This window comes from Mesoplodon bidens, assembly GCF_964165515.1.
Source record: "Mesoplodon bidens genome assembly, chromosome: 15".
NCBI classification, from domain to species: Eukaryota; Metazoa; Chordata; class Mammalia; order Artiodactyla; family Ziphiidae; genus Mesoplodon; species Mesoplodon bidens.
This window is the reverse complement of record NC_138171.1, coordinates 48,174,380-48,199,058: the sequence shown is the minus strand read 5'-3', so window position 1 is coordinate 48,199,058 and position 24,679 is coordinate 48,174,380. Positions and strand designations below refer to the sequence as shown.

Genomic DNA, 24,679 nt, shown 5'->3' with positions numbered 1-24,679 from the left:
CGGAGCTCGGGGCGGCCTGCGGGAAGGCCTCTCCTCCGCCGACCGCGCGTTTCGGCCTAGGCCGCGGGGCCGCCCGTGGCCTCCGGGGAGCAGGTGAAAGGGGCCTGTGTGTGGTGGGGGCCTGGGCCTGGGGCAGCCGACGCCGGTCGTCCGGAAGCCAGGAGGAGGCGAGAGGCCGCTCGTGGACTCCGGGCCTAGGCCCTCTCCCCTCAACCGTCTCCCGGGGCCTGGGTCACCCCCGTCCACGGAGAGAGAGACCAACCGGGAGGTGCGGCCGCGCTATGGACCCCTGACCCCGCGGGGTCGCTCGGACTTTAACGTGTGGACTGACCGCTACTGACTGCACCGCCTGCCCCCGTCTCCTGCCGGCCCTTAGCATGAGCGAGGGGAACCCAGCGGGGTGACATTGTGCCCGTTGGCGGATTCGCTTGCCCCCTGCCCCGTCCCCGTCCGCCTCCTCCCACATGAAGCGATTCTGAATATCCGGGGGGGGGGGGGGTTCTGGATTATTGTTTTTACGAACCCCCGCTTGTGGCTGGGGGGTTATTTAATCTGAGGCCTTGGGGTCCTTCGGTGTCTCTTGAGTGTTCTGTGTGTGTACATATTTTGCTCTTAAGTTTATACATATATTGAGCGTGTCCACGTCTCCTCGGTGAACCTGAGGAATCCTTTGGCACCATGTCCTGTGTGCATTATAAATTTTCCTCTAAACTCAACTATGACACCGTCACCTTTGATGGGCTCCACATCTCCCTCTGCGACTTAAAGAAGCAGATTATGGGGAGAGAGAAGCTGAAAGCTGCCGACTGCGACCTGCAGATCACCAACGCGCAGACGAAAGAAGGTAAGAGCCACAGGGGCTCCACATCCTCGCTGGTGGAAGAGAGATGCTGGTGGCGAGGTGCCTGGCAGGAGACTAACCGCCATGATGTCTCTTGTGGGACTGTTCGTTCGAACACTTTGGGGACGACTTTCATTGATAGCCAAGGGTTGCAGCAGTCGGCCCTGGAGTTTGACTTACTTGATTTCTGCGTACTTGGATCATCTGGAACAGGCTGATCCCCAATCGTGCAAGTCTGATGATTCCTCCCAAATGATTTTTTAAAACGAGGATTTCCGTGGCACAGGATGGGGGTGTTGTCCAGGTTCTCTGAGTGCTTGCCCTGGGGCGTTTTCTAACCTGTTTTTCTTCAGAAGGAGGGAGGAGCGCATAAGCCAGGCTGCTTGTTAAAGCAGCACTAGAGATACTTTTCTAACTTTCTAACCTAACCGCGTTTGGGGGTTTAATGGCAAATTCTATGTTCTCTTCTCCCTCCCCTGATTTATTTAGTTAGTTTTAATTTTTGGAGTTGCCTGCGTTGTGGTGAAAGATCCTCACTTTAATGTTTTAGAAGATGTAATCCAGCCAGTCTTTAATGTTAGAATTGCTTTTGGAACTTGGTATATTCCGGTGTGACCACTTTTGTCTTGTGTGTAAATTCCAGAATTAGTAATGCAGTAATTAGGTAGTTGAACTCTTAGTTCATCACATTACTCTTAAACTTTAGCAATTTCGTAAAGATCAAAAGTACAGGTTTTTCCTTTTTTTAAAATAGTAATTGCTAGACTTTACGTAATGATGTTGATACTAGGCTACTGAAAAATAGTCGGCTGCTACTATATGAGTAGCTTATTTATAGAAGCCACTCATTGGAGTCTTTAAGTTCTTTCTCCTTTTTAAAAGCATTTTGTATAATATTGAGAATGTAGCATAGGTATGAGAATGAGACAAAATGGCCTTTTCAGATTCTGGCTTTGAACTTGTTTTGGTTTCTTTTTCTCATTACTGTAATGCTGATGTGTAGTTTTTAGTAGGTCAGTCTTTTGAGTTTTACTGATGGGATGAGAAGTAAAGTGAAGTGCTAGTTAGGGTATTTCATTGATCACTAAATTTGACTTAAGGTGGAACATGGGTTCTTCTAGTTGAAATTTGGGGGGGCTCCACGTCTAGCATATAGTTTGGTAGGTAGAATAACTCTTGTTATGTACAAGAGCTGTTTTCCATTTCTCAGTACATCCAGACGTAACTATAATTGTGTTATGTTAAGAAACAGTACTACTGGCATATCACAACTCAGCAGTACTCCATAAGGAAGAATTTTATATACTCACTTGGTAACACGTGAAAGAATAGTCTCCACCACCACCCCCCCTTTTTTCAGTGTATCAGACCTAAGGGACACTTCATGTGAGGCTTTGGTAATTGTAATTATGTGGGAAAATTATTGGGGATCATGAACAGTTGAGAAACAGCTGTTAAAAATATTATTCAAGAAAATACCTTAAAGAAGATATTCTTTAAGGCCACAAAAGCATCCCTTAAGCATTATAGTCACACTTAACAGAACAGATGCATTTACACGAATTTTAGGCCATCTTGATATGTTAGTGATACTTAAAGAATGAGAGGAAAGAAAATATAAATGAAATTAGAGAATTAAGGCAATTTTAATCACATACTACGCAATTTCATATTTTACTGGAGTATAACAGGATTTAACCATTTAAGACTAGACTTTGTCCATCTTTTCCACCTAATAATTGATAACAACTTTGTTAAACTGGAGTAAATTATTGTTGATGGAATTCTTGTCCATGAATTTAAGAGTTTTGTCATGTGTTGTTTTTTTTTTAAGCCAGGAAATTATATGATACGTTATTTTTTACAAACGCTGAAAGCAGGGAAGTGCTTTGCTCAGCAGCATATTTTTTATGTATTTGTGAACTGTCATTATTGGAGAAAGCTTTGCTATTAGATTGGTTAAGAGAAGAGAAAATTTGCATCTTATGCAATCCTCAAATTAGGAGAGAAAAAGATATCTAGGCACTTAATGAGTTTTATGAGAAATAGCATCCCGTGTCACAAGGTAGCTGAGTAAGAATGCCACTTGGTTTTAGCACCGTCCAGTGAATTAAAGAGGATGGAATAAATATAGCTTCATAGTTAGGAGATTGCCTAGGAAAGAATGCCAAACTGGATCACTTCCGTTTGTTTGAATTAATGTTTCTATAAAACATTCCTTACAGTTTTGGAAATCTGTCCATGTTTAGGACTCTTACATCTTAATTAGACTAAAATGCTTGGATCAGAATTTCATGTTTTAGATTTAAGAATTCTTCTTTATTTCTAGACTGTATTTCAAAATGAATCTCAAATTATCTTTTTGAATGTTTTTCCTGAATAAACTTGTTTTCCTAATTTTCTGCTTGTTTGCAATCCCCCTCCAAACACACACACACAAAACAAAACAAAACAAAACAAAACAACCTTTATCCTGAACTTAGTGTGAAAGATTTGGAAGCTGAGGATGAAGTATTTTCAAGACTGTTTCTCCATTTCTTAAATTCATCTTGTTTTTCATTTCATCCATAGTCTTCATGTTTTTGGATCTGAAATGACAGTGTTGCCTAGAAAGGGTCTTTTGAAGCTAACAGGCTACTAATTAAGGAGGTGTTTAAAGGGTAAGAAATCATCAGTGTAATTCAGATACTTTAAAAGGTCAATTAGAAAGCATGTGGCATCAGGGCACCAGACTTCAAGCTTGACAGCACTGTGTTGATCAAATGAATAAGTTGGCGTGGAGAGCTCATGAACATATTTGCTATTTGTTCCCACAGTGAACTCTTTTGAGGGTTGTTACATAGGCAGAAGCTTAACTGTCCCGTATTTGACACCAGGTTTTGGTTCCAGAATTTTTAAAAGATACCCCATCTCCCCTGCTCCCAGTTTTTCTTACTCAGAGCTTGCTTGGAATTTGGGACTATCCTGAACTATCCAAAAGATAATGATGGTAGTCTTACATTGGTATGTGAAATCTAGGAAATTGCATCACTCTAATTGGAAACTTGTGAAGATACAGCTTATACTACCTGAAATATACTGAAAAGAGCCCTTTCCTGAACAATTTAGTTTATAACAGGAAATAGTGTGATTAAAAATAATAGAGCTGATACATATATAAAAGCTTAAAATGCTTACATATGTGATAAACTTAAAATAGAACAGTGGTAGTCAGCCCCTAGGTGCTGAGTAACGTTAGTGAATCAGGTAAACTCAGTAATCTTAAAAGAGTGAACCCTGATACCTGATTGTGTGATTAAGGGAGATGGGTACATTTTTACATGTCTCCCTGTAGTGGATTATTTTTCTTTTTGGTAATTTTACAAATTCCTTTCATAGCAAATCTTTTTTTTTTTTTTTAACCATAGTTGAACTCATTGGTCCAGCTTCTTTTTTAATTTCATTCTTAGAAAAGTATTGCAAGCAACAGTCCAAAGAGTAGAAAAATTCTTCCTCCCTGTTTGTCTTCTGAGAAAGTGACATCCTTGTTCATCCAGTTGCTTAAGCCAGGAACCCAGGAATTCATGCCTGATTCCTCTTTCACCTTCGTCTCTGCCCCCGCATCCATCCGAAAGCCTTCGTTCTACCTCAAAACACTCTTGACTCTTCATTTCTTTGTCACATTCCAGAACAGATCATTGCTCTCTCTTACCTAAACTACGCAACAATCTCCTTATTGGTCACCCTGTTTCTATTCTTGTTCCCATGCAGGTTCATTCTCCACTTAGATACCAGAGTTATCTTTGTTTTTAATATTGTTTTTAAAATTGTCATCATTTTTATTTAAAATCCTTCAGTGACTTCCTGTTGTACTTAGAAATAAGATATGAATCAGTATATATAATGTGTACCTTTCTACCTGTATTTCAAGTCATTCTTTCATTTTCATCAGCTCTTCTGGCCTTTTTGTGTCATTTTTTCACATGCTTTTCCCTCTATCTGAAACATTCTTTGTCCGGTGTTTTTGCACATCTTGCTGGCTTCTTAGTCTCACCTGTCAGTTCCTCAGAGGGGCCTTCCTTGAATCAACATACTATCCAAAGTTGCATCCACTTTCAATTCTTTATTACAAAGCCCTTTATTCTGTATTTGAAATGTGTCATATTTTAATTTCTTACTGTGTCTTCCCCAGTAATACTGTGTTTAGGGCCCAGGAGAGATAGAATGTTTGCATTCTAAATAACAGCTTTTTCTCATACAGTTCAGATGTTCTGCATTACTGGCTAAATAGAGAATGACTTAGTCTTACTGAGATTTGGGGTTCCACAAAAGTAGAGGTGCCAGAGCCAAGAACCTGCTGATACTATTGGGTGTCCTTTTAAGAGAAACCCCTTATGGCTATGGATATTTGTTCTGACAATTTCAGTAATCTAGATGCAAGGAGCATGTAGTTATTAATACTCCTTTATATTTAAGATCATTTCCTGTAACATTTATGTCTGGTTGAAGTTTTCTATTTCTTGAGGACTATGACTTATCCAAATCCCAAATAGAAATTCAAATCTTTATTTTTTTATTTACAGAATATACTGATGATAATGCTCTAATTCCTAAGAATTCATCTGTAATTGTTAGAAGAATTCCTATTGGAGGTGTTAAATCTACAAGCAAGACATATGTTATGTAAGTATTTATTAAATCCCATGTTTAAGTTCTCAAAATAGACTTTTTTTGTGAGAAAGAACAAGTATATTTTAGAAGTGAACTCATTACTTTACCCTAATAAGTATGTCTTCTTAATCCTTAAAATTATGAGGATGAGTTTGTTTTTTCCTGATTTCTTCCCCCAGCTAACTTAACCTCTAGTTAGGAGTAAGAGCTATTAGAAAGATTTTTTGCCTTGTATAGGTAATATTTACAAAGACAAGAAAACGATGTTCAAATTAGTGAATAAATATTTCTGAACCCTTCTTTGGTTTTTATTTGCCTGTACACTTTTTCCCCCTACCATTTTTTCACTACAGAAATGTATGTTAAGTGTCTTAAGAGATCTGTCCTAAATATTTTGTCAGCATCAAGAGTATTCAGTAATGCTAACATTTGTTCCTAATCAGTACGGGGCTTTTGTTGGAAAGCGACCACAGACACTGGAATCAGACTTAGGTTTGACTCCATTTACTACTTCCCACCAGTTGTGTGAAGTTGTATTTGGGTAAGTTACCTAAAGTCTGTGACTCAGATTCCTCAAAATAAAATAGGGATATGAGTATTTAACTCCAGGGAGTTGTAGGAATTAAATAGTGCCTGGCACATGGTAAATGCCCTTTATTGGAGTAAGAATGTGGTAATATCTTAAGAGTGGTCTAGAGCTTAAGAAATTCACTAAAGGGGCAGGATTAAAACTTTATATCTAACTTTCTCTGCTTTCTTGAAATTTCAGTGGTGATAACAATTATAATATGTGAAAAGGGTAGCAACTTGAGCTATTTAAAGCGTAGAGATTTTTACTTAAAGGTGAGGTAGCCTTACTTGAAATTTTGGCACATTCTGCTTTTGGTCAATGAAACATTCTGGAATTTGCCAGTCCTAGGAAATGGAGTGTGTTCTTGGAATTGAGGGAAAATAGTCATTTCCTGGAGCTTTACCTCATGTGGACAAGTTTTCTAAGAATATTCTCATTAGTTTAGTGTAAAGTTATATATATTCCATACGTTAACGTTTGGAGCTTCTTTTGTGTAATATCTTCTGTATAGCAACAACTTAAAAAGCTGAATACTTTTTTTTTTCTGTAAATACCAAGTGAACTATGTGCCTTTAACTTTACATAATTTTGAGACATTGTAAGAGAAGAATTAATTCCTAGAATCTAATGTGAAGTTATTCCTTAATTTACCAGGTGCTTTTTAAAAATAGCAAATGTTCGATTTCAGTGATTTTTTTGATATTCAGAGACTTTGGGGAGAGAATTGTTTAAAGTATCAATACTAGGGAAAATAGTTGCCCCTTAAAGAATTAAATGTGAATTCACTATGTATATGATTTCCTTTGTAATATACTTGCCTCTTGAAGTGCCTTTGAATTTGTTGAGCAAATACTAGTAAATTAAAACTTCATTTTTATCTCAGGACTTCCAAATCATGCACAAATTTAGAAACTCCATCCGCTGTCTGACATTTCTTTGTAGTCAGGATAGCATAAACTTAAAACTAAAACTAAGCCTTTAAAGGCTGTATTTTAGCAACTTGACCCTTGTCCCGTTTTCTGTGTGGACTTTTAAAGGAATTTCTCCTTGAGCTTATTTGTGTATGTATTTTAAAAATCAATTTGTTCAGTTTCTCCATAACCAACTTATTTAACTTATTCTTTTAACCAAAATACCCTGTCAGAATGTTGATTTTTTTTGGAACTTAGAATTCTTATTTAGTCTTTGGTCATTGTCTTGAGACTTTTTTAAAAAATTAAACTGCCGGGCTTCCCTGGTGGCGCAGTGGTTGAGAGTCCACCTGCCGATGCAGGGGACACGGGTTCGTGCCCCGGTCCGGGAAGATCCCACATGCCACGGAGCGGCTGGGCCCGTGAGCCATGGCCGCTGAGGCTGCGCATCCGTAGCCTGTGCTCCTCCGCAGCGGGAGAGGCCACACAGTGAGAGGCCCGCATACCGCAAAAAAAAAAAAAAAAATTTAAACTGCCAACCTGTCTTTCTGGATTTGAAATTTAGTTTTTTGAGTACAGCAGTTTCTCAGGGATCCAAATTAAAAAATGTTAACAACAGTGGTCTTGCTTTAAGGAAATCCGATGTATGAAAATTCACATCTGTACCTATTAAGAAACTGAGGAATAATATTATTATTCAATCTATTAAGAAATAACGACAAAGTTTCTTAAATAACAAAATCCTCATACTACCTTTCAGAAAACATTTATTGTATAAGTGGCAAGATACACACCTATTCTAGAATTCCCCAGTATGGATTTTTTTTTTTAAACCAGAAATGCATCTTAAACTGTTCAAAGGTAGTAAAGATTAATCCAGGTAGTGTGTTTATTACTTCTGAAATTGGCTGTTTTAAAATCTTTATGCCAAGGAAAAATTGTGTTCCTAAAAATATGTGATTAGAGAGATGTTTTTATCACAAAAATTCATTAATAGCTACTCACAGAGAGCTAATGCTGTTTTTCTTTTTGTCGTTTTAGAAGTCGAACTGAACCAGTGATGGGAACTTCAAAAGCAGTATGTAAAAACACAATCTCACACTTTTTCTACACATTGCTTTTACCTTTATAATGTAGCTGTGAAGTAAATCATTTTAGAACTTAATATCCAACTGATCATAGTACATATTGTAAATAAAATGTATTTGATTACAGCTCAGTTGAATATGGATATATATGGCATAATTTGCACACTTTATTTTGTAGAAATGGGTAGTTTGTGCCCAAAAAGCACTGTTTCATATTAAATATGATAGCATTCTTCCTGTATGACGCTGTGTTGTACAGTTAATGTATGATCTTTTTTTAGATCATGTAGGTTTTACACTAATGAACATGGTAACATGTTCTACATCTGTCTGTCTATAGTTAGTATTTTGTATGTATGTACAGGCTGTTGTGTGCTTTTTGTTTCTTGCAATAAAAAATGTTTGGAGTGTATATTTTGCCATTTTCACGTTGTATCACTTAGGTTTTTTTTTTTTTTTGGTTTTTGGTTTTTTTTGTTGTTTTGTTTTTTGGTTTTTTTACTGCCTGATTGATGGCTTTGAAAAATGCATTAGCAACATCCAAAGCATATATTTAAGGTTTGATGCTTTCTCCAATTTCAGACACGTCATAGAAAAGAGCTTTCCAGAGACTATTGATGCAGCTTTTATTATTTAGTTTTGCTTTATTTGGCAATTTTGAGCTCCTATTCTTTGTTTATATCTGTACTGTAAAGTGAAACCTGGAATTGGGCCCCCTACAAGTATATCAGTGTCTCGTCGATGATTTTGATGATTTTATACAATTGAGTACATCGTTCTCAAGTTTTAACAGAGGTCTTCTACTTCTCTAGTCTGCTCAGTTGTCCAAATTAAGATATTTCCTCTTTCTCATAAGATATTAAAATGCTGCATTAATTATAAGCCAGCTGAAAGCTGTAGCTTATCAAAGGTAACTCCCCTTAACCAGGGTAACATCTTAACCTTAAGCATGACACCATTTTGACTTTGAGCTTTTAAGTAAAAGGTAGCAGCATTCCTAAGTTGTGGGGTGAAACATCCGTTTCAGAACAGAGATCTGTAGTAATTGGGTTCTGTAAAACTTGATGGTTCTCTAAACATTTGACTGCTCAGGCTTGATTTGTACACAATACAAGATGTCTGAAATCTTCACATAGAATTTAAGGGTATTGCTTGCTGTTTCAACTTTATCCTTTTAAAATGCTACTGATCTTTTAATTATGTATCAGGCATTTCACTAACCTTGGATCATTGGATCTTAAACATGATAACATAGAATATCTGAACTTTGGACTTGTTCTCTATAAAGTATATGGCCTTTAGTTCTCATAGAACTAAGTATAGTGATTCAAAAATCACAACTCTTAGTGTTTTGGGGGTTTTTTTCCCCCCTCTTTGGGGTATATGGGGTTTTTGGGGGGGGGTGTTTTTTTTTTAAAGCGTAATGCTGTAAAGACTGTCCACAGTTTCTGTTTTGCTGGTGATTGGTTTAAAACTGATTTTTATGTATCCAAATGCTAGCACAAATCAGATTGACTATACTGGTGACTGTAGTAGTTAATGTAACACATTTTGTATAAAGTACATTTTATATAGTATTTAAACTAATTCAGATGAAGTTTTATTTCTTGAAAGCAATTATTTCCTTTTTGTTTATTAGCATGTGTATAAACACAGATCACATGTTCATAAATAAAGTTAACGTTCTTTTAGCCTTGTGTGTTCCCTGGCATGTCTGTATTACACTTACAAGAAGCAGTTTATTTTATGCTTATTTAGGTTTCTCTTTTCTTTCTTCTTTTTTTAAAAAATAACTTTAAAAGTGGCTTTAATTTTTAGGTAGAATAATTTTAAGTGGAGATATTAGGTAACTTAATATCCCCATCATTTATTTGCTTGGGGTACATTTGCTGACATTTAAGATTTGAGAGAATATATTCATAAAGTGTAATTAGTGCCCATCCTAGGAAACTTATGTGTATTGTGCAAATTCACAAAAGCCAATTAAGACAGAATCACTAAACCAGATTTTTAAATTCTAATTAGTAAAAATAAATGTATGTACACTTTTGGTAATTTAAGCCAGCTCTAATCACGGATGACTGTTTCTATCTATATTCCACAAGTTTTGTTTGTAGTCATCCTTCTATGTTGGTACTCCAAAGCTGCAGGTTCTTCCTGCTTACATTTTGTAAGATCCTTTAATTTCAAGCAAATATAGTTTGCATAAAAGATTTCAGATTCTTGCTTCCAGATGCAAGACCACAAATTAGATGTGAGAATGTGGGTTAATTTTGATGTCTATGGTGTGCATTAATCAGTATTTTTGGAGAGTACTTTATTTAAGTAGCATTTGTTTAATCTGAAAGTTACTGTATTTATTGATGTCTAGTACGTATAAATTCCTAGTTTCTAAAGCATTTCTTGTCGGCATTTTACACTTATTTCTTAGTACCTTGCTATATGTAGAAAACAATTGGATGCCTTTCTAAATTTGTGGTAAATTTGACTTGTGTATTATAAGGTATTAAAGTGTTATAGGGATTATTTGGTGGAAAAAGGTGATTTAGATGCTGTTGAATATCTGAAACCACTTTTAACCAGATAAATAAATATACACTACTAATAACAAGTTGGCAGAAATCTAAAAGAAAGGATAGGAAAGCCCAGCATAATAACAAAAAGACAGCTATATCTTAGGAGTGGGAAGAAAAAAAAATGTTAGTTTTTTAGTTCCAACAAGAAAAAAGGGTGATATAACTGATTGCTTTCTTTCTAAGGAAATGATCAGTATGCATATTCTAGGCAGTAATAGGCTATTTTTAAAGGCTATTAATTTCATTGATTGACAGCAGTTTGTTCAGTCCTTGTTTCTTAAAATTCAGGCAATTCCTGGTTGATATATCAATAAAATGTTACCCTCTTCAAAATAGATTGAATAGGTCAGAATTTGTTCTGGATAAAAATAGTCTATTTATGTGTTCTTTCAATTTTTCTTTTTTAAATTTACCTCCTGAGATACTCGTTCTTTAAGGAAAGAACACTTCAAAGCTGCACGAGAGTGAGAACCCACTGGTGGGTTATATGGCTAGGAATGTATGTGGGATTAGTGCATTATGGACTCTGTAGTCCCTCAATGTGGAGCTAAGAACCTTTTGTTTAAATAAACATCCCAGTAATAATATCCATCAAACTAACTTTTAAAGCTCTTAAGATATTTATAAGATGTATTTTAAATTTAGCCAACATCAGTTTTGTTTCCATTTATTGAATTACTGTTGTGGTGGGCATTGGGCTAAAAACTTCATATCGAAACTGATTACATTTCTGTTTGGGGCTCTAAGTCATGCTGCCTTTATTTTAATACTCTTAGTTCTCTGGAATACCTGAAAAATACAAGATGAAGACTCACTTTTTCTTCTTTGATGCAGACATCTTGTTACATTCTCTCTATTTTAAAGAAGAGTTCTGACCAATAATGCATGAGAAATTTATAACATGTCGAATAAGCAGCCCACTTACTGCATAGGAGGCTAATAATGTGTTCATTTTGGTACACTTGTAGGGAAATCATATCTTTAGAGTTACAGGCCGAAGGTGTGTGCATACACACATACATAAACATTTTTTTTAAACTGATATTAACATATTCAGGGGAACAATAATGAAGAAGTTTTAAATGTCACATTTGAAAAAAAAATTTTTAAAGCCCTTTTATATCCATGCTTAATACTTGCTCTGTTTGATTAAATTAACTTTCTTTTCTCTGCATATTAAAGTCCATTCTGTAACTGCTCTGTTTGCCCTGCCCCGGGGTACCTTTTGTTTCCCTTTATTTGGCTTAACATCTTTGCCCTGATAAAGCTGTGGTTTCTTTGGCAAGATTAGCTATTGTTACTCTTTGTATGGGAGAATAAATGAACTTATTCAGACTGAGCAGTACATACTCAAAGAAGAAAAAAGTAGCAATTATCTGGGACCTGTTTTATTAAAGCAATTATCTGAGCCTTTAAAGAGCTGCTTGTTTTTACAATGTTATATAATGGCGTTTCGGGAAAGTTCGAAAGATTTCTTATTCTCTCTTCTAGTGTACATTGTCTTGAGCATTATCAAATTTAGAGACCATTGATAGACATGGGACTCTTACTTAGTAAACCACCACTCTGAACAGTTTTCCTATGTGATATAGTTTTCTTTACCCTGTTTTCTCATTGTAATTGAGTCCCTATCAACGGTTAGCCTTTATTTGCTGTATGTGGGATGTGTGGAGAAGGATAAGTGGGGTGAGTTACATTTCAGCTTTAAAACAAGATAACATTCTTTAGAAAACGTCTAAGAAAAATGCCCAGTATTTGAACATTAAGTGGCAGTAGGGACTAAATGATCACTTTCAGATGTTTTCAGTGTGGAACTTGAATGTGTGTTTAATTTTTTGTGAACAGATTGATGACTCTTCTGCATCTATTTCTCTGGCCCAGCTTACGAAGGTATATATATATATATATATATATATTCTTGAAAATACAAATCTTTTTCTAACATCATATTTTTTTTTGTTTGTTTAATGTGGAACAATGTTTTAAGAGGGGTTGGGGGAGGAGATATTTTGCAGACACATTGTACATACTATTACTATCCTGTAAAGAGTAGTTGCTGTTTTGAGAAGATAGGGGGAGTATTTTGAAATCAGCTTCACCTAATGTTGGAGTATTGTTCATCTTCAAGACAGAAGAAACACATGAAGCTCCACTTACTCGCTTTTTTCCCTCATACATTTTGTTTAATTATACATTGGAAACTAACAAATTTCTGGAGGAATTCCCTGGTTTTGGCTGTAAATTATGTGGACTTTACGCAGCCAAAATAGAAGCTTTCCTTTACACGGACGATTGCGTGGTTATTTCTTGAATATTTGAATTGATCCCTTGAAGGTCAACATTTTAAATGTGATACAATTGTTTCTTTATACTATAGACTTGTAGTCTGTCTGCATTAGAAAAAGTTTTAAACAACCTAATTTGTTTGAACACAGACTACATGAATTGTGTAAATGTATAAAGTTGTTTGCAGGAATATACCAATGTGTATGTTTGGCAGAGGGGAAAATTGTTACCTCCTGAAATCATTGTATATGCCATGTTTTGCGATAAGATTGCTTGCAATTTTCTGCTCAACAATGTGTACCTTTTGTTTGGGAAAGCACTAGTGATGGATTAATTTTTAAAACAATAGACTTAGTTTGCAAATTGTGCCATTAGGGGGAAAAAAGGCAAATATTACAGATCAGGCAGATTTTTGAGGGCCAAGAAGCAAGTTTTCCAGTTTTCCGAAGATCTTTTTTTCCCTGCTATCATAAATGTAAAACCAAATTTAGCAACCGAGGTTAATGAGTTAGATGAGTTTTCCATTAGTGCTGTCCCTATCTTGTCATTGGCTTTGTTATAGGTTTTGTCCTTATCCCCTAGAATGTATCCGCCAAAATGTCCTAGTAACAAATACAGCTTTTTAAGCTCCTGTTGTGGGAAAAGTAAACATTAAAGTTGATGATTCTAAAACATGAAGTGGGCTAAAACCAATCTCTATAATTTTTTAATGCAAAGTGGTTTAGCATAGAGTTAACATCTTTAGCAACTTATAGTTCACTGTTTTAATTCATGTGTACTGTAAGGACCATATTTGAGTTTTGGTCTATTCCTACCATTGTTTCTTTGTGGGAAGCAGTTGGGGAGTTTTGGAGGTTTGGGGGATTTTTTTTTTTTTTAAACTATTTGTAAGTTACTGTTTGGGTTCAAACAAATTAGTTGTTCAACATCTGTAATCCAGTTTTCTGTAAATGTTGCTGTTGTTCTAAGCTCTGTTAATGTTAAGCATTCTTTGTATATAAAATTACAATAAAGTGTTAAAACTGGTTGCTTGTTTTGTGGATGAATGTAAAGCTAAAACCTAATGAATGGCTGATATGAGTGCTAGATGCTTGAAGATTCAAGTTATTAGGACTCACTCCCTTAGACCCTGCTTATATCTAGACTATTGTATGTAATACCTTAAAGTTCATAAATCTTTGGAGAGTTGGATTTAAAATTTGAATGCTCAGTGCATGTGCTTTGCACTTAGTTTGAAATTTGATACCACTACCTAAAGAGCCTTCTGACTTGTAGTATCTGCTGCATAATATGTTCAATTGTTCTACCCCCAACCCTACCTCCAAGTTATATGCTTGACATTTGATGCTTAATGCTGTGACACTTGAACTATTTTTAAGACTTAAAAACATCAAGTGTTTCTCTCCTAGCTTAGTCTCAGTTTTTAACTCTTAGAAGAGTAGTATGCAAATCTTAAATGTAAGGTACAAACAGGGTCTAAGGTTTGAGTGCCCCCAGAAAGACTTTCTTCAGCACCATAGACACCCAAACATCATGTAATGACCTAACGAACTCCCAGTGCATCTTCTAGGTTATACTTGTAAATAACTTTTTATGCAAGATTAGATACTGCTCTTTACAGGATGAGTGGTGTTGTCTTTGGCTGTGTGGTCTTAAATGTGTTTCTAATGTGTGTGTCAAATAATTACCTGTTAAACAGACTGCCAATCTGGCTGAAGCCAATGCTTCTGAAGAAGATAAAATTAAAGCAATGATGTCGCAATCTGGCCATGAATACGACCCAGTCAAGTAAGTTCATAAATACTTCATACTAATAGGTACCTTGGGGTGGGGTCCCCCCCCCAATATCAGAAGCATTTTTTTCAAGTCTTTGTGTACATGTAATTTTTTTTTCCCCTTTCAGTTACATGAAGAAACCTCTAGGTCCACCACCTCCATCTTATACTTGTTTCCGTTGTGGTAAACCCGGCCATTATATTAAGAATTGCCCAACAAATGGGGTAAGTTCAAAGTAGAAGCTATGATACACCTTATTTTTCTTAAAATTTTTTCTTAGCCATATTATTTTTCTTGGTAAATACTGCCTTCTCTATTACAATGGAAAATGAGCATAGCTTTTAGAGCCAAACTGCCAGGCTTCAAATCTTGACACTGCTACTGAGTGAGCAAGTTACTTGATTTCTCCAAGCCTGTTATTTCTTCTCTGTGAAATGGAGGTAATAATAGTACTTGCCTCACATGGCTGTTGTGAGGATTAAATGAGATCATATATGATAGCACTGCGTGTTAGCTAATACTAAATAAAGGTAACTGCTTTATCTCTTCCTCCTCTCTCCTTTCCCATACATATAGGATAAGAACTTTGAATCTGGTCCTAGGATTAAAAAGAGCACTGGAATTCCCAGAAGTTTTATGATGGAGGTGAAAGATCCTAACATGAAAGGTGCAATGCTTACCAACACTGGAAAATATGCAATACCAACTATAGATGCGTAAGTACTCAAATTAGGTATGATCTATGGAGACTACAGTCAGTCCAGGTGATAGTGTTTTATTTAATCTTGGGCTTGTAAGTTGGCTACTTGGATTCCTTATGAACGTTGTATACCAAGACTTAGTTTCCACATGTTGCATTTCTGTGTTAAGAATGAGAGGCTGCAGTCTGCTCCATTTAAAGCAAATTTAAAATGGATTTGGGGTTTTTTGCTGCCAGTGAGTGCCACTTCCCTTGTGGTCTTCTAATTTTTCTTTTTCTGTCATTCCCTGCTTTCTTCCTCATTCACATACATACTCCCACATAGTCTTATATGCTGTTTGCATCCTTTAAAAGAACAAGACAAGTATCTTAAACTTTCTGAGAAGCAGGAGGCTTAAGAATAAAAGTTCTGCAAGATATCAAGGCAAATTTAAGTGCCAAGATTAAAGGAAATGCTGAGGTATCTTGAATAAGTTTGGATATACTGTGTGAGTCTTAAGATTCTGAAGTGTGGTTTATTTTATAAGCCATTAGTTCAGATCAGCTATAGCTCTATAAGCTATACCTTAATGCTTATTTTTAATGTGTTTTCAGATTTTATTTTATGAGCCAATTTTTAATGAAATGAATAGACAGTAAACCTAGAGGCATAGTTCAACTAGATAACTTCCCATTTTATATGCTTTTATTAATACATTTAATTACCTTTTTGATTACCATCAACAGTTGTAAACTCTCACAATATAAAACACAATATTAAGTGTTCTTTGGAATATGGTTCGCTAACTTAATCGTGCATAAGAATCTCTTACAAAAATGTGTTAAACAACCTGGGTACCCTGCCCCGCCCCCAGGGATTATATGTTGAGACTCTGAGTCTGCATTTTTTAACAAGTCCTCGAGGAGATTGTGAGTTTAGGGGATCCTTAGGGCATACCTTGAGAAACATCAGTTTAGAGAATAGATGTCCATGTTCTTAGTGACAAAATGTATATTAAGAACAGTTTTCCTCAGCTTCATGCTATATTGTCAGATGTGGCGAGCAGGTAAGGATGATGAAAATGGCTATGCTTACAGAATGATACTGAAAAAAGATTGTGTTTTTGAGTAGGTAAATACATTGTTTTTGAGTAAATACATTGTTTTAGTTCATAGGTAAGAATTAATGTTTTCCTGAACTCCCAACCCTGCTCAGTTTCTCAACTTCACTCCCATCAATTTTTTATCAGTCTACCATCCTGTGTTTTTGTGGTTCATCTTAGAGCAGTTTGTTGTTACGCTGTTTCTAATTCAGACATTTCATACATGATTCCAAACAGCTTTAGGTTGAAATTGACGACCTTTACAGACACAATTTAAGAGCAGACGGCTACATATTAATATAATATGTAGATATAAAAGTATTTAAATAGAAATTTGTGTTGGAAAAATTAACATCACCTGTGAACCCCTACTAATAATTAACTTCATTGCTTTTGAATACTGAAATACAAAAGCCCATTTGTGCCAAACACACAGCAAATACTGGGGAAAATGGGAACCCAAATATTTTAAATGAAACTTTCACCCTCTCCACTAACACCACTGATAAGCAACTTAGACTCTTCTTCTGTTTCTTTTTCTATCCTCTCTTCTCCTCTTTTTTTTTTTTTTTTTTCTTTTCTCTCTTGGGCAGTGGGAGACTCCTCTTTCACAAATTGGGAACAATGGGGCATAAGCAAATTGATACATATTTCTGGAATCGTGGTGATGTCTATGGAGCAACTGCAACACAAATAACACACCTAAGGTACCCTGCTCTGTCCAGATGAGATTCTTTCATTTTAGCATTGAGATGAACACACTGCTCCTGAATGAAACAGAAAGGATTTCTCTGAGAATTCCTGTGTTTTACAAATGTGCCTTATTACAGAGAAGATGAGGGTGTTGGAAGCAGTGGTGATAAGTCTGAGAATAGAATATTTTGGTTTTTTATATTTAATGTATTTAATACCCAACATTTCTGCAAAGTACATGTCTATGAAAAATGGACCTCCAAATATCTAGTGAGGTGTTCCTTTAAATTTTTTACACATATTCTAAATATTTAAGTCATGAATATTTCTTAATTGACTATAAATAGATTAATCTCTCTTAATGTTAAGTATAGTAGACCACTGTTTTGAAGTCTAATTCTGGCTATTAATTACTGATGTGATTAGTGACATATTTCCCTTGAATTATCCCCCTTAATTGTGTAATGTCAGTTCCAATTTTAGTTTCCCATATTGTGGTATTCACATTAGTACCTTCACAGGTTTTGGGGACTGTTAGACTATGGAGGAAGAAAAAACAATTTTTTTCCCCCAAGAAACATGGTAGTAAAGAAAATAGTGATTAGGGTATTGTCATAGCTTAAGCTCAAATCCCGTCTCTGCCACCCATATAAATATAACTTTGTGGCACTGATTGTGTCGCTCTACTTCTCTGGCTCTCAGTTCTTAGAGTTACAGATTCGAAGATCCTTTTAGCCACTTTGATAGCATTTTTTTTCTTTTTTGTTATACTTGTTTAGGATTTTGTTTTATATGTTTTTGTTCAGGGGAGGATGTTCATAACTTCTCCCTTATTTTGGGAGGTACACACTTATGTAAACTGATTTGACATTGTACTGAATTATAAGTACCCATTATGGTATAGTAGAATATATAAATTTTTTTGGAAATACTTTGCCTTAACAATGTTAAAACACTAAAACTTCCTTTTACAGAGAAGCATATGCAATTGGAAAAAAAGAAAAACCACCTTTTTTACCAGAGGAACCATCATCATCTTCAGAAGAAGATGATCCTATCCCAGATGAATTGTTGTGTCTCATCTGCAAAGATATTATGACTGATGCTGTTGTCATTCCGTGCTGTGGAAACAGTTATTGTGATGAATGTAAGAAATGGTGAATCTTTGACAATACATAATTTAGAGTATGTGCATTTCCTTGGAAAGGCTGTTAGCAATATTGTATATTTTAATAATAAAATATGAATTATTGATAAATTAATCAATGAGCATTTAATAACTTTGTTGCTACTTTTTTTTTTTTTTTTTTTCGTGGTATGCGGGCCTCTCACTGTTGTGGCCTCTCCCGTTGCGGAGCACAGGCTCCGGACGCGCAGGCCCAGCGGCCACGGCTCACGGGCCCAGCCGCTCCGCGGCATATGGGATCCTCCCAGACCGGGGCACGAACCCGTATCCCCTGCATCGGCAGGCGGACTCTCAACCACTGCGCCACCAGGGAGGCCCGCTACTTTTTTTTAAAAAAAAAAAAACCAACAACCTCTTTGTCCTTTTAAATATTAGAATTGACCACCTTCTTTACCTTCATCACGGTGACTTTACTGAGGTTTTATAAAATGTAGGATTTTTATTTCCTCTGTGTTTTAAATGGTATACAGAAATGTAAAAGCCTTTTGGGCTTTAGATATTCCAGAAGTACTTTTAAATGATATCTAAGTCCCTTTCTAGGAATGTGAAAAATAGCTTATTCTAAAATTCTTAAGTGTGATTGAGAACTACTCTGTACAGATATTACCCAACATTTGCCAGGGGGTTACTTGTGACTTTTGTCTCGAGTCATTTATATTCTATTAGCACTTGATTTTTTTCTGCCACTTATCTTAAGTTTGTCCCTTCTTACCCAGGTGAAAATGATGTCATCTGAAAATTTCATTGCTCAGTCCTGCTCTGGTCTTTATCATTTCTAAAGATAGTTTGGGGGGACTTCCCTGGCAGTCCAGTGGTTAAGACTCCACACTTCTACTGCAGGGGATGCAGGTTTGATCCCTGGTCACACGGCCACACAAAAAAAGGTAGTTTTGGAATACAAATCTTTTTTATGGGGCCTCTTCAGTGAAGACCAAAGTCAAGAAGAGGTCACTTAAGACTTGTTTCAGAGTGCGTCTTGAATTTAACAGACCACTTATGATTGGATTTTTTTGCAACACTGAAGCATAGTCAGTGCATCTATAATTTAGTATTGGTTCTTACCTGCTGTGCTATAGATGTCTCTGATTTCTTTGCCTGAATAATGCTTCTGTTACTTATAATGCCCTTTTCTAGTGATGCTTTTTTTCTTAGCACCACATACCTTGTGGGATCTTAGTTCCCCTACCAGGGATTGAACCCGGGCCCTCAGCAGTGAAAGTGCAGAGTCCTAACCACTGGACCACCAGGGAATTCCCAAGTGATGCTCTTTTAAAAGCCCTATATTAGCCATATAATGTTTTTGTCTCTTTCTAGACTTTTTTTTTCCCCTATAATATTCCAATTACTAGCTAAACAAAGAGAATGGTATCTGGGAAAGAGCATCTTTTCTCTCAGTTTAAATTTTTGTTTAGCTTATATCCATTACTTCTGTTTCTAAGGTAGAGAGAGCTTAGAGCAGAGGAGTGCTATCAGGTGAGAAATTTTACTTTTAAATGTCTTAATCTAAGAATAGAAATGGTTAGTGATGTGTGCTTGGAAAACAGTAATGTAACTGAACACATGTAAACTGTCTTTTTAATTCATTCAGTAAAAACTCGGTTCCTAACTATGCTTTTGTTAATATTTAAAATCTTATATATAGGTATAAGGACAGCTCTCTTGGAATCAGATGAACATACATGTCCAACGTGTCATCAGAATGATGTCTCTCCTGATGCTTTAATTGCCAATAAGTTCTTACGACAGGTAGCTATATTTGTATCACTTTTTATAAAAATTTTTTAAAAATCTTTTAATTGATTTAACCGTACTTGAGTAAATACTACATTACATTTTTCTGCATTTTTATGTTTGGTGTCCGTAGGCTGTTAATAACTTCAAAAATGAAACTGGTTATACGAAAAGACTAAGAAAACAGTTACCTCCACCCCCACCTCCAATACCACCTCCAAGACCACTCATTCAGCGGAACCTACAACCTCTGATGAGAACTCCAATATCAAGACAACAAGATCCTCTGATGATTCCAGTGACATCTTCATCAACTCACCCGGCTCCATCAATATCTTCATTAACCTCTAATCAGTCTTCCTTGGCCCCTCCTGTGCCTGGACATCCATCTTCTACCCCAGCCCCTGTACCTGATATAACTGCAACAGTCTCCATATCAGTCCACCCAGAAAAATCAGATGGACCTTTTCGGTAAGTCTATGTATTTCTCACTGTTGGGAAACAAGTGAGATCAGTGATGTAGTTTTTTTTATTGTATATTGCTTTAACAGTTGTTTTAGTGACCTTCAGTCTGTTGCATCCCACTGTGCTCAGTAAGGTGGGTGACTTGTAAGAAATGACCTAGTCTTTGGGAATTCCCTGGCAGTCCAGTGGTTAGGACTTGGCGCTTGCACAGCTGGGGCTCATGTTCGATCCCTGGTTGGGGAGCTAAGATCCCACAAGCCACACGATACAGCCAAATTTAAAAAAAAAGAAAGAAAGAAATGGCTAAGTTTTCCTGGAGGAACAGACAAATGAAGGAGATTAATTTGCAAATTATTAAGCATCCCAAGGTCAAAAACTATACACATTGCCAGCAAGTCACATTAGATGTTGAATAATAGCCCATAACAGCTCTGCAGTTCACAAGAGGGAGAGGTCACTTATGGTCACCTCTTATGGTGGTATTAGAAAACAGTAGACTTCAGCAGAACTAAGAACAATTTGGATAAATAGAGAAAGGGGATGAAATACTGGTAGAAGTAGAGAGGTCAGAAATAATTGTTTTGGAGCATAATTACGTAGGAGAGTAGTGAAAACTCATTTAAATCCTACCACTCCTGAAATGAAAGGGACCTTTATAGTCCAATGGCTCATAAAGTCTTAAAAAATCAACCAGCTTTTAAAAAATAGATGCCAGGGGTTTGTTCCCAGAAACAAAATCTTTAGGAGTAGGACCTTTACAAGAATATTTAAGAAATCCCTGCAAAGTATATATAGGATGGATAAACAAGGTCCTGCTGTATAGCACAGGGAACTATATATTCAATATCGTGTAATAAACCATAATGGAAATAAATGTGAAAAAGAATGTATATATATGTATAACTGAATCATTTTGCTGTACAGCAGAAATTAACAGAACATTATAAATCAACTATACTTGAATAAAATAAAATTTTTTTTAAATCCCACTTACCTAGTTCAGCCTTTTATTTGATTAATAGCGGGAATAAGGCCCAGAGAGTTCATTGACTTATCTAAGGTTACCCTTTTGATTTAGTAGTAGAGGTAGAAGTAGAATTTACTCTTAATCCTTTATTTATTTTGTCTCAAGTTTTTTTTTTTTTTACTAGTCTTAAAACTGAAACAATTTCTAGCATATCTGCCATAGATTGTACTTGTTAAGGAGGCTTCTTCATTTTACATTTCACTTACATATGAAGAACTCGTCAAAAGTCCAGTCCTCTCTCACTTTCCCCAGAAGTTTTCATCATCTTTGATGTAACTCTTTTTTTTTTTTTTTTTTTTTTTTTTTTTTTTTTTTTTGCGGTACGCGGGCCTCTCACCGCCGTGGCCTCTCCCATTGCGGAGCACAGGCTCCGGACGCGCCGGCTTAGCGACCATGGCCCACGGGCCCAGCCACTCCGCGGCATGTGGGATCCTTCCGGACCGGGGCACGAACCCGTGTCCCCTGCATTGGCAGGTGGACTCGCAACCACTGTGCCACCAGGGAAGCCCGTAACTCATCTTAATGCAACTGTGATGGATAAACAATAACAAGATGTGATTTTTTTTTCTTTTCTTTTTTTTTTTTTTGTGGTACGCAGGCCTCTCACTGTTGCGGTCTCTCTGTTGCGGAGCACAGGCTCCGGATGCACAGGCTCAGCGGCCATGGCCCACGGGCCCAGCCGCTCCATGGCATGTGGGATCCTCCCAGACCAGGGCACGAACCCCTGTCCCCTGCATTGGCCGGCGGACTCTCAACCACTGCGCCACCAGGGAAACCCCAACAAAGTGTGATTTTTACTCTTTTTTTTTCCTTTGATAATTTTTACTCATTACATGTGGAAGTAAACTTTATAATCCTATTATCACAGATTATGTATTCCCAAAATAAGAATATTTGTGTAATGCAGACATTTTCTTCAGGTCTATTATTTTTCAAACCTTGCAAGTATTATATATAGAGGCCTCTTAAATACGACTCAAATCTTTGTAACATGGAATTTTTTTTTCAAAAATATGGAAAATATTGCCTATTTTTTTCCAGTTTTATCGAGAAATAATTGACATACATCACTGTATAAGTTGAAGGCATACAGTACAGTGATTTGACTTAACATATATTGTGAAATAATTACCACAGTAGGTTCAGCTAACATCTGTCTTCTCGTGTAAATACAATAAAAAGGAAAAAAAATTTTTTCCCTTGTGATGAGAACTCAGGATCTATGCTCTGAGCATAGTTCTAAAGCATAGAACTCAGGATCTATGCTTTCCTATATACTGTACAGCTGTGTTAGCTATAGTTGTACATTATGTCCCAATTACTTATTTATCTTATATAACTGGAAGTTTGTAGCTTTAATCCTCCATTTCTGGTGACTTTTTAATGTATTGTAAATTATATTATTATCTAGGGATTCTGATAATAAAATACTGCCAGCTGCAGCGCTTGCATCTGAACATTCAAAGGGAGCCTCTTCAATTGCAATTACTGCCCTTATGGAAGAGAAGGTAAGTTTCACTGGCTTTTAAATTTGGAGATTTTTTATTATTATTATTACAGTAGAGTTTTTTGTTTTGTTTTTTTAACTATACCTTTTTGTGTTTTTCCTAAAGGGTTACCAGGTGCCTGTACTTGGAACCCCATCTTTGCTTGGACAGTCATTATTGCATGGACAATTGATCCCCACAACTGGTGAGTAAAATCATTTTGGTTTGAACTTTTTTCCTTAAAAAATAATTATAACTTTATTTAACCTGTAATTTTATATTTACTTATTGGTTTTGTTTATTTTTGTTTCCAAGGCCCAGTAAGAATAAACACTGCTCGTCCAGGTGGTGGTCGACCAGGTTGGGAACAGTAAGTATATGTCTCAAATAATCTTCAGATGATTGCTTTCAAACCAGATAATGGAAATTACAGTCTAAGCAGTGTGTGCTGAGTGTCTTTTATTGTAAACTCCTCTTTTATATGCCATGTTAACACAGTTTTTATGTAAAATGTCACAAATTCAAGGCTCTATGGAGAATTCTTCTTAAAAAATGAGTAATTCTTTTCTGTAATAATAAGATGTAAACTCATGTAAATTCTTTTTACTTTTATGACTTAACAAATGGTCATCTTGGCAGAATCTCAGTTAATGAACAGATAAGAATTACTTGAAAAAATATTTTAAATACTGAATCAGTTATTATGCTAGTAGATTAAACTTTCCTCTTTAATTTGAATGTTTTTGATTTGAGTAAATAAACACATAATAAGATTAAAGTCTACCAAACACAAAATTTCTCATTTTGACTAGCTATGTTAATGAAATTTTATTGCATATTAAAATCTATAGGGTGTGGGAGACACTGCTTTGTGAATGATCCCTGGTGTTCTCCTTACTTGGTGCAAGTAATAAATCCTTCCGTCTCCCAGAAGAAAAAACAAAAAATTCTTTAGGGTATGATTTTCTACCCTGAAGTACTAAGAACTTTGATCTTCTGTAGGATGTTCTATGGCATTAAAAATCAGATTTATTTATTGTTTTTATACAATTATTTCTGTTTATGTAACCCATGTAAATGGGCTCATATATTTATGTAAACTGGCTTATATTCTAAAACTTTAATCTTTTTGTTTGAAAGATAAACCAAACTTCTTATAGAAAAAGTATGTTAGTTGAGAGACTAGCAGAATATATCAGTAGAAAGAACACAGGATTTGGAGACAGACCTGGGTTTGAGTCCCAGCTCCTGCATTTGCTAGCTATATGACAATGGGTGTGTGATTCTACTTCTCAGCTTTCATTGCCTCATCTGTAGAATTGAAATGGTGCTACTTACCTCACATGTCAAATGCCTCTGCATAGTGTCCAGCAGATAAAAGAGCTCTTTTCCTTTTCTATAACAATAAGTTCATAGAGTAACTTATAGAATGCTAATTAGAATACAACATTACATAAAATATATATTGAAACTTAATTGTTTATGATATGTTAATCAGAAAGAATATTTAATTTTAAGTAAATGTAACACTTGCTCATATCTCTGTCTGGAACAAGTTTAAGAATCAGGATCAGGGAGTAAGGAAAAGTTTTCAAAATAGTTAAAATAG

General features: G+C 36.0%; 1 protein-coding gene across 3 annotated transcripts in view; it reads left to right on the top strand.

The window, feature by feature from the left end:
- Positions 1–277: 277 nt before the first annotated feature.
- Positions 278–24,679, top strand: part of RBBP6 (RB binding protein 6, ubiquitin ligase) — a 32,243-nt gene continuing 7,841 nt past the window's right edge. For 2 of the 3 annotated variants that reach the window (XM_081257962.1, XM_081257961.1), the window contains exons 1-13: positions 278–844; positions 5,404–5,503; positions 8,015–8,051; positions 12,483–12,527; positions 14,623–14,711; positions 14,827–14,923; positions 15,276–15,415; positions 18,149–18,321; positions 20,003–20,106; positions 20,225–20,562; positions 22,995–23,091; positions 23,197–23,275; positions 23,386–23,440. In XM_081257962.1, coding sequence (XP_081114088.1) covers positions 679–844; positions 5,404–5,503; positions 8,015–8,051; positions 12,483–12,527; positions 14,623–14,711; positions 14,827–14,923; positions 15,276–15,415; positions 18,149–18,321; positions 20,003–20,106; positions 20,225–20,562; positions 22,995–23,091; positions 23,197–23,275; positions 23,386–23,440 — 1,520 coding nt within the window. In that variant the 5' untranslated portion in view covers positions 278–678. Of the gene's footprint in view, positions 845–5,403; positions 5,504–8,014; positions 8,052–12,482; positions 12,528–14,622; positions 14,712–14,826; positions 14,924–15,275; positions 15,416–17,074; positions 17,189–18,148; positions 18,322–20,002; positions 20,107–20,224; positions 20,563–22,994; positions 23,092–23,196; positions 23,276–23,385; positions 23,441–24,679 lie in introns of all 3 variants that reach the window. The other variant, XM_081257963.1, reaches the window with a different exon arrangement.